Source organism: Neomonachus schauinslandi, chromosome 5 (genome assembly GCF_002201575.2).
Source record: "Neomonachus schauinslandi chromosome 5, ASM220157v2, whole genome shotgun sequence".
NCBI classification, from domain to species: Eukaryota; Metazoa; Chordata; class Mammalia; order Carnivora; family Phocidae; genus Neomonachus; species Neomonachus schauinslandi.
Window position 1 is genome coordinate 58,694,265 of NC_058407.1, and position 10,394 is coordinate 58,704,658.

The 10,394-nt window shown below is 34.4% G+C and overlaps 1 protein-coding gene and 1 pseudogene across 1 annotated transcript; both read right to left on the bottom strand.

Annotated features, from left to right (window-relative positions):
• Nucleotides 1–1,930: 1,930 nt before the first annotated feature.
• Nucleotides 1,931–2,869, bottom strand: LOC110577485 (olfactory receptor 6C76). The gene has a single exon (XM_021686815.1). The coding sequence runs from the start codon at nt 2,867–2,869 to the stop codon at nt 1,931–1,933; it is 939 nt and encodes a 312-aa protein (XP_021542490.1).
• Nucleotides 2,870–9,219: 6,350 nt separating this feature from the next.
• Nucleotides 9,220–10,171, bottom strand: LOC110577425 (annotated as a pseudogene).
• Between the last annotated feature and the right edge of the window lie 223 nt (nt 10,172–10,394).

A 10,394-nucleotide genomic window follows, 5' to 3' on the forward strand; every position in this document is an offset into this window, starting at 1 on the left:
TCCTATCTATATATTTGACTCTCTTGTGATTACAAATGGTAGCGTCCAAATCTGATCAAATATGTCACTTGGACAAGGCAAACAGTTGACCATTCACCAGAAGGATGCCACTGTTTAAAGAGTGTTGATATGCATCCTTGGGTGGCCTTTATCTTGTGTGGGCCCCTGCATCTTCAGTTATGTGTGCTTTCCATACAACCAAATAGGCCAAATGAAGATGACTAATATAAATTAGATGGTATTTTCTTTGCCTAAGAACGATTTCCCTCTCATTTTTAAGCAAGAGGAGATGGCTTATTTTTTATGTGCATTAGGCAACACTATAATCCCACATACTACAATTAGACTGAGACAACTTAGAGAAAAAAACAATACTATTGGCTAAGATATTGTATGGTTATATAATTATAAACCACAGTCTTGGATAAAGGTCCTTAGAGAGCTTCATTACCAAGCCAAATGATGCTAGTTGTCTGTAAAATGTTTTATAGGAAGATGATTATATGCTATTGTCTTTCCTTTAAGTAATAACTCCAGTTAGAAAAGTTCTTCACTCATGAAATTTGTTCTTAATGGCATAGCTTATTAATTGATTATTGTTATTTAAGCACTCATACAATGAATTGCTTTAAAGACAAAAGAAAAAAACTACTAAAGTTTATTCTAGCTCTTATTGCTTTGCTGTCATAATGACAAACATGTAATTCAAGTTTTCTATTTTATATTGAAATTGTGAGTTAAATTTCTTGATCAATATAAGAAATAATGTCCCCCTACTCTACATTGTTTGACTCTTAATTTAATGTTTGTTTGTATATCTGCTATCCCTCTATCCTGTAAGTTTCCTCTATGGATCATTTAAAAAAAATCATTAAGACAGCACACACACACGCACACACATAGGGGCGCCTGAGTGGCTCAGATGGTTAAATGTCTGCCTTCGGCTCAGGTGATGATCTCCAGGTCCTGGGATCGAGCCCTGTGTCAGGCTCCCGGCTCAGTGGGGAGTCTGCTTCTGCCTCTCTCCCCTGCTCATGCTCTCTCTCTGTCTCAAGTGAATAAATAAAAAAAATAAAATCTTAAAAAAACCCCCAAAATGCAATACATATATACATATCATATATGTATATAATTTAATAACTAAAAAATACTAATGCCATATGCTTTTTGAATAGATTATGCAGTGATAAATATCAACACAGTATATATGAAGCACATACATTTATGTAAGAAGTGATTTAGTCATTTCTTTGTGTTATATCATGGGAAAAATACTACAAATCATTCCATAATGATTTTGTGCTTAAATTCATATGAGGAGAACTTGTAATATAAGAACATTGAATCCAAAATAGCATAAATAATTGTATTCCTGAGAATTGATAAAAGTAAGGAGAGAGAAGAAATAAAACAACAAATTATTTATTGGTTTTCTGGTAAAAGTGTTGTGTGTATAGTGTTAACCTTAAAAACAAAACAGTTGGTATTTTACCAGAAAAAAAATAAGTTTTTTTGGGAATAACGCATGACAGAGAATTACAGTTCTGGTCATGAATGCTATAGGCAAATCCAAAAGAAGAATGTTATTTTATGGAGAAGAAGGTAGAAGCTGGGAGAAGTTGTTTTGAACAAAAGTTCATTTGAGAAAAGCAAGAATTTAGGGTGATGATGATTTCTTATTGGCTGAGTTGCAGGGGTAGTTAATTTATTGTAGGAGATGCAATGTACATCTTTCCCTGTTGGGACCTGTAATTAATGACTCTTTTCTGCCCTCCATTCTTCTGGTGAGGTCTGTAATTGACAGTTCTTCCTGTAATTGACATTGAGTGGTATGGCTCCCCACTTTCAGCTTCCTCTTCTAGCATCCCAAGTCCACTTCAGTGAGATTTCCTGCTTTTAATTTTCACAATATTTTTGTTATAAATTATGGTCAGATCAATGTTTTTGAAAAAAGTATCTTTCTTACAACATCCTTAAATGCTTGTTTCACCTGCTGGTTCCTCAAAGTGTAAATAAATGGATTCAGCATAGGAGCAACAGAGGTATGGAGCATAGCTATACCTTTTGTCAAAGCAACCCCTTTCTTTGCTGATGTTTTCACATACATGAAGATGCAGCTTCCATAAGAGATAGTGACAACTATCATATGGGAGGAACAAGTTGAGAAGGGCTTTTTTCTTTGTTGACCTGAAGGGATTTTCAGAATTGTTCTAAAGATGTAAGAGTAGGAGAGGATTACTAACATCAAAGTGGACCTAAGAGTAAGCACAGCTAAAACAAAGCTCATGAGCTCTAGAGTACTCGTGTCTGTGCGAGAGATTTGCAGTAAAGGAGCAGAATCACAGGTGAAGTGGTCAGTGACATTGGAGTCACAGAAATCCAGCTGCAGACCCATGGCCAGTGGTGGGAAGATTACCAAGAAACCAGCCAGCCAAGAGCTGATTACAAGCTGGTAGCAGATCTCGTTACTCATGATGCTTGTATAATGTAGAGGCTTGCAGATAGCCACGTAACGATCATAGGACATACAGGCCAGAAGAAAAAACTCTGTTGAGCCCAGAAAGATAAAGAAAAACAGCTGAGCTGCACAAGCATTGTAGGAAATAGATTTGTCTCCAGTTAGGATGCTGATCAAAAATCTAGGATTACAGACAGAAGTAAATGAAATTTCTAAGGAGAAATTCCTCAGGAAAAAATACATAGGGGTCTTCGGGTGGGAATCCATCAAGGTAAGAATGATGATGGTGAGATTTCCAGTAACACTCAGTATATATGTGAGAAATAGAAAGAAGGAAATTACAACCTTTATTTCTGTATTATCAGTCAGACCCAGGAGGATGAAGTTGGTCACTGATGTTCTATTTTTCATTTCTGGTGGTTGATTTTTCACAAATCTTACTGACAAAATTAATACAGACAATAATAAATCAGACAAATCTAACTATCTGCCCCTATTTTTAAAAATAAGATTGTAAAAAAATTAAAAAAATAAAATAATGATTGTATTTCCACAAAAAGTACCTGGGGCTTAAAATTTTTTCCTTCTATAATTACATTCCTCATTTCCCCCGCTTCTATTATATATCTTATGGGCATATCTTCTGTGTTTAATATCAGTCTTATTACTCGAATAATGTCCTCTGATTCTTTGCTATATGTTTATACTCTGCCTCCATTTTTACAAATGTTACATGGGAACTGTATTGATTGAACATGAGCTCTTCTCATGCTTCACTTTTTTCCCCCCCCTAAAATATAGAGGACATTATGTTTTTCTTATGTCATCTTTTCTGAGCATAAAATTCCTACTGCTGACGGAAATTAGTGATCAACCCAACCCTAATTAACACTTTCTAGTGAAAATTCTGAGTGTTCTTTTGGGGAAGTAGTGAATACTACCTCTATTAGTTGATTTATTGCTATTTTCATTGTAAAAATTCAGAGACCAAGTCATTCTAATGTTGCATTATGACTTTTATTTGTATTAAACAATAGTTTATATAAGTAGTACCCATATTTTTTCAAGCCATTATACATTCTATTTCCAGATACACATTGAGCCTTTGGATTCCTATCTTTATTCTTGATTCTTTAAAAAATAGTGTCTTTCTAAACCAAGAAACATACTCTTAACTATAGAGAACAATCTGATGGTTACAAGAGGGGAGGTGGAAGGGAAGATGGGTGAAATAGGTGATGGGGATTAAGGAGTGCACTTGTTATGATGAGCACTGGCTGATGTATGGAATTGTTGGATTACTGTATTGCACACCTGAAAATAATATGGCAATGTATGTTAACTATATTAGAATTAAAATTTTAAAGAAAAGTATCTCTATATGAAAACTTAACTTAGTGATTTTCACTTTATTATTTCAAGATTCATAATAAAATAACTTTTAAAAATCTAGTTAATAGTTGAACATCAAAAAATATGTTCACAAAATATTGTTAATGAAGTTCAGCAGTACTCATATCTAGAAATTAGATACAAACACCTTACATATATTATTTAGAACTATCTTGGACTCCCACACCAGGAATATCCATTAAGTCTTTCTAAAGTATAAATGTATCAATATTAAGAAAAGTATGCCATGTTTCACATATTTCAGTTAACTGGTAAAAATTACCATTTAAAATACTTTTACATTTCAATTTATTGCACTCTTGAATATATATATATAAGGTAGTATATTATATATATTGAGATACAGAAACACACCAAAGGGTAATCACTGGTATATAATGAATAGAATAGAAGCTGAAACATCAGATAAATATAAACTGAGAATACTTACATATTATCAAAAGATTGATGGTTAGTGTGGAATATTGAATGCAAACTGATGTACTTAATTATGTTAAATCAAAAGACAAGTGGTAGGCTAATGCTTCATGGAAAAATACCTTTTTTCCCTGTCTTCCCACAAAGCTGTATATTTCCTCACAAAAACCTTGATGTTTCATCTCAAAATATTTAAAGGAATAATTTTCTCATGTTTTTCCCCACCATTGTCCCAAATCTGGAATCCTGAAATATCCCACCTGACATCTTACTAGCAAATCTTTAGATAAAAGTCATAAAAGAAAAACAGCCTAGAATTATTTTTTGATAAGTTATTCTGATATTTCACAGATGACCATTTCCATTTATTTTCCTGAGGAAAAAAGTAAACCTAGCACTTTTAATGTGTTTTGCTACAGAAATATTTGGAAAACATTCTTCGAGATAAATTCTTAATGACTTCTGGGAAAATAGTAATAGGGTACTGATGAATCATGCACAAGATCAACTTTGGTGAGTATATTTTAATTGGCTTATTATAGGACCTGTGTCCCAGGAGAAGTCTAAGGAAATTATCCAGCAGGATGATGACCAGGTATTTGGGGAAGGAGGGAACCTTCACAAAAAGCCCAACATTTTCTAATGTTCATATTCCTATGACCTGTTGTCATTGATAACAAAAATGTTATCATCTTTAACACTGTGGGGAATCAGTTTACAGTATGAAAGGCAAACTGGTAGAGACTATTGAGGAAAAAACACTTAGTTCCACTGCTTAAAAAATAATTTTAGAATTATTGAAGACTTTTGAGATATCATTCCAACTAAAATTTCCTTAGGGAATATTTCTTTTAGTTGAGCTAAATAAGTAGTTTACATATAGGGGCATCTGGGTGGCTCAGTTGGTTAAGGGTCCGACTCTTGATATCATTTCAGGTCTTGATCTCAGGGTCGTGAGTTTAAGCCCTTTGTTGGGGTCCATGCTGGGTGTGGAGCTTACTTAAAATAAAATAAAAATAAATAAATAACTAGTTTACATATAAAATTAGAAGCAACTCAAATTTCACATTTATGCTTCTATGTTATTTTCAACATGTTAGTATAAAACCCAAGATATATTTTATTATATAACGTGCACCAAAGCTATTCTTTGTTAATGAGCAAATTAGGCACAGTTCATTCCACTGTGAATAAATATAACACTAAAAAAAACTTCTTTGAAATAGTATCTTCTTGTTAAAACGTACTATGTAAACGAAAACTAGGATATTTAAATTACTTTTGTATAACCAATAATAGTACTTCACAGAGATTTAGTTAATAATTGAATTATTAGAGACTTTATTATTATTGTAGAGACAAGTATAATTTAAGAAAAATCACAACATGGATATTTTCAATTTAAAGGAGTTGTTTTCAGGTGATATATATAATTTTAAGCATTTTATACCTAATTAGGAAATCTTATTTTAAGCAATAGTTAACCATTTGATATTAGCATAAACATTTCCAGTGTCAATTTTAATGGCTGAATATGGTTTCAGTTTATGGATATGCCATGAGGAATCCTTCTTTGCTGAGCAATTAAAATTTTCCCAGGGGGCGCCTGGGTGGCTCATTCAATTGAGCGTTGGACTCTTGGCTTCCACTCAAGTCATAATCTCATGGGTCATGGGATTGAGCCCCGTGTCAGGCTCCATAGTCAGCAGGGAGTCTGCTTGAAGATTCTCTCCCTCTACCACTTCCCCTGCTCTCTCTCTCTCTCTCTCAAAATAAATAAATAAAATCTTTGAAAAATTTTTTTTACCAGTATAAGTAATATTAGAAGGCATAGACACACATATACAGTTCAGCGTGTTGTCCTATTACCTTTTGAGAGTTGTTTCCACAAGAGGAAACATTTAAAAATTTAAGAGAGTAGATCTCATGTTAAGTGTTCTTACCACAGTTTTGAAAAGGGGGCCCTTTTGCATTTTCCTCTGGGAAGCTCTACAAACAACTGTACTACAGGGGAGAGGGAGGAAGCACCAAAGTATTTGGAACCCAGGCTGCGCACCCTCAAGCAGCCCCAGGATTTATCTGGGAAACCTTGAGGTATAAGCAGCAGTAAGCAGGAGTGTCAGGGGCCTGAAGACTTTCAGCAAAAGTCATTTCTGGATGTCTGCCAAGGAGTGCATATCAGGGGATTGAGAACAAGGATGAGACCCAAGAGAAAGGATGTGTGTGATTAGTTTAGGATGAGGATTGGCTGTCAGAAAATATTTTATGGTGATAGGGAGAGGGATTTCTCAACTTGGGGGAATATACATACCAAGAATCTCCTTGCTGGGTTTGATATTGTATGTGCTCCCATAAAGTGCTCCTAGTTTTTGGCATGCATGCTTTGTTTGGAGAGCATAAATTAGTTTAGGAACCATGACCAGGAAAGGACAGGCAGGTAGGCAGCATGGTGTATGGAAAGTTAACCGAATTGGGATGTAGATCTCAATTTGTTTCAATCCACTGAGTCACCTTGGAGAATTCCCTTCCCTTTCTGGGTTTCACTTTTTTCATCTCACAAGTGAGAAAGTTTACTATATCAGGGGTACAAATAAATCTCATCCCATAGGTCAACTCTTATGGTATTGGCACCAAGTTGAGAAGCATTCTGAAGTCATATCCTCACTCTTTGAGAAATAATTATGCAACTTATTTGCAGTGATTTGCTGTAGCCATGGGAAAGGGAGGTTAGTGGCATGTCTCTTTCATTTGCTACCCTCGCAGAATACATCTGTAGTCCCCTCTACGTGGAAAATTCTATTATTCTAAACATTTTAATAGTTACTTGAGGTTGCTTGAGGTTAGAAAATTATTTTTAACCCTTCTCAATCATTTTATGTGATACCCCATACCAATCTTTTACAGAAATAGAGAACTACAGAATCTGTTTTTAGGTATCAAAACTAAAAACATGTATAAAGCACCGAGCCTAGTCATTCAATTTATTAAGGTTTTCAGTTCCTTCCACTGTGTGCTCTGGTAAGTAAACTTGGCCATACACTAATAAAGTACACACACACACACACACACACTTTACATGAATGGCTTATTCATCTAAGGTTCATGCACCTAACGATATTAATAAAATGTTGGGAATTTTTGAAAGCACAGCACTTAGAACTTTGTATGTTTTTTCAGCAATTCCCTCCATAGTTAAAATACATTTTCAGATTATCTGTTGCTTTATGAATATTTGCTAATTAATACTATATTCTACCAATTTAAAAATAGGAGGTTTTTTTTTATAATTGCTCATAGTACCATAAATGCATTAGTATCATATAAGTATACAGTTTTACTCTTTTGTCAATACTTGGAGTATTACAATCTTAAAATATTTATGTTTGTTTCACGTTTTTATATTAGAATTGCAGAAGATTTTTTTTAGTAATTTTAATTTGTATCAACCTTACAGTTTATTTTTATTAAGTTCCTTATCTTTATTTTCTTTGTTTTTCCACATATTGAATTTTTATTTTTTTTTATTTTTCAGGATCCTGAATTTCATGTAATTCCAATATTTTTTTCCTACTAATTAAATAACATGAGACTTAGAATGATTGTTCGAAAACAGCAAAGGCAAGTGTTTGTCTTTGAACTCCCCTTATTTATCAGAGTACCAATAAAATTGTTTTCTCTGATCTTTATGGCATGTTAAATAGGTGTGTACAAATCCTGGACTGATTTTCAGTAACTTCATGGACTGGTTTTTATGATTTCCCACCTCTGTTTTCTGATTATATGATATATCAAATAATTGATTAAGGTCACTGCATGTGGTGTAAAAACAGGCATTCCTAATATCTCAGTTTATAGCACTCATGGGAGAAATCACCCTCCCCATCAGCTGCAGCCTCTCAAAATTCCAGTTTGTTGTTTAACCGGAGCTGTATAATCTGAAAAGACATAGACAAATATTTCCGATGGAGCAGATTTGGTGGAAAAGTAACCTGACAGCTTGAAATAAATCATTTTCACAGTAGAAGATAACTGTTTATCAGCTATGTTTTCCCTATGCAGATTTTGAATATCTGATTCAATAGCATAAGGGAAGAAGAGTGGGCAGGAGACAGAGTTCATTGCTAGAAGTAATCATAAAGCACAGTTTTCTAATCCCTGAATTTAGGTTCCATTCCATCCATTAACTGTGGATTGCTGTGCATTGTATTTCTGATCATTTCTTTTCAAGTAGAATTTGGATTGGTTATCTAGATCTTGCTACTTTTGAAAGGGAAAAACAATGTCTATTTAGAGTCATATCTCATGGTCTCCCTATGTTTGACATGTGTGACACAGATGACTGTATGGACCTGGGAAAGCTACAGAAAAGACAAAAAGTAGAGAATATAGAAAAATACATTTGAATGAAGAAAAATGAAATAAAAAAGGGCTCTAAAATGACTGAAATCTTTGACCACTTGTTATTTATTTATTTATTCATTCATTCATTTATTCATTAACTAATTTATTTAGAGAGCCTATGTGCAATTGGGCGGGGGGGGAGGTAGGAAGAGCAGAGGGGGAGAGATAATGTTAAGTAGGCTCCACACCTGCGTGCAGCCTGATGCAGGGCTCGATTTCATGACCCTAAGATCATGACTTGAACTGAAATCAAAAGTCGATTTCTTAACCCCTGAGACACCCAGACGCCCATTGACCACTCTATTGAATTTGGATTCTCCTCTCCTTTCCTTGAAGTATTTCAGTTTTCTGCCCACAGCATTCGTCATTTACTAAAGTACTAAGAAATTTACTTTTCTATTATGTTGCTTGTTTAATGTGTGTGTCCCTTCACTAGAAATAAGTGCTGCAATGACAGGAACTTTTGTATCTGTGTGTATACCTACTACCCAGAACAACAATTTGTATTTATGTATGGTTTATTTGTGATTTTAGCTACAGAGTTCATAATTATTAGTGCTTGTTTGATAACATTTTTTTTTGGTGAAGTCCTTAAGGGCCTGTTTCACCTGCTGGTTCCTTAAAGTGTAAATAAAGGGATTCAGCATGGGAGCAACAGAGGTATTAAGTACTGCTACACCTTTGCTCAAAGCCACACCTTCTTTCGCGGATGTTTTTACATACATGAAAATGCAACTCCCACAAGAAATGGAAACTACAATGATATGGGAGGAACAAGTGGAAAAGGCCTTTTTCCTCTGCTGGGCAGAAGGATATTCAGAATTGTTCTAAGGATGAGTGTATAAGAGAGAATCACCAAGGCCAAAGTTACCGTGAGTGTGAATTCTGCTAACAAAAATGCCATGAGCTCTAGAAATGTGTTTGTGCAAGCAATGAATAGCATAGGAGAAGAGTCACAAGTAAAGTGGTCAATAACATTGGAGTCACAGAAATCCAGTTGGAGCCCCATCATCACAGGGGGAAAGATAATAAGGAACCCAGCCAGCCAGGAACAGATTACAAGCTAGTTGCAGACTTTGTTACTCATGATAGTTGTGTAATGTAGAGGTTTGCAGATAGCCACATAGCGATCATAGGACATTACAGCCAGAAGAAAAAACTGTTGATCCGAGAAGGATTAAAAAAAACACTTGTGTCATGCAAGCATTATAAGAAATGGTTGTGTCTCCTGTAGCAATGCTGATCAGAAATCTAGGAATACAGACTGTTGTGAATGAAATTTCTAAGAAAGAAATTCCTGAGGAAGAAATACATGGGAGTCTTCAAACGAACATTTGCTAGTGTTAACATGATGATGGTCATGTTTCCACTTACACTAAATAAGTAGGTGATCAACATAAAAAAGAATATCACAGTTTGTAACTCTGGGTCATCTGTAAGTCCCAGAAGAATGAATTCTCTAATTGATGTCTTATTTGGCATGACTAAACTGGATTCTGTAGCTCTGTAGATAAAAATAAGAGTGGAAGTCAGCTCTTGATAATTTCAAATATATTTGTAGTGCTCTTATTCTGCACAAAGAACAATAAAGCATGCATTATCAAGAAGTGAAAAAATAATTCATTAGAATTGCAAACTTATATCAGAATTTGTTTAGTAGAGAAAAATTAATCTGTTTTATTTTAAAAAACTTAGATTTTAATCT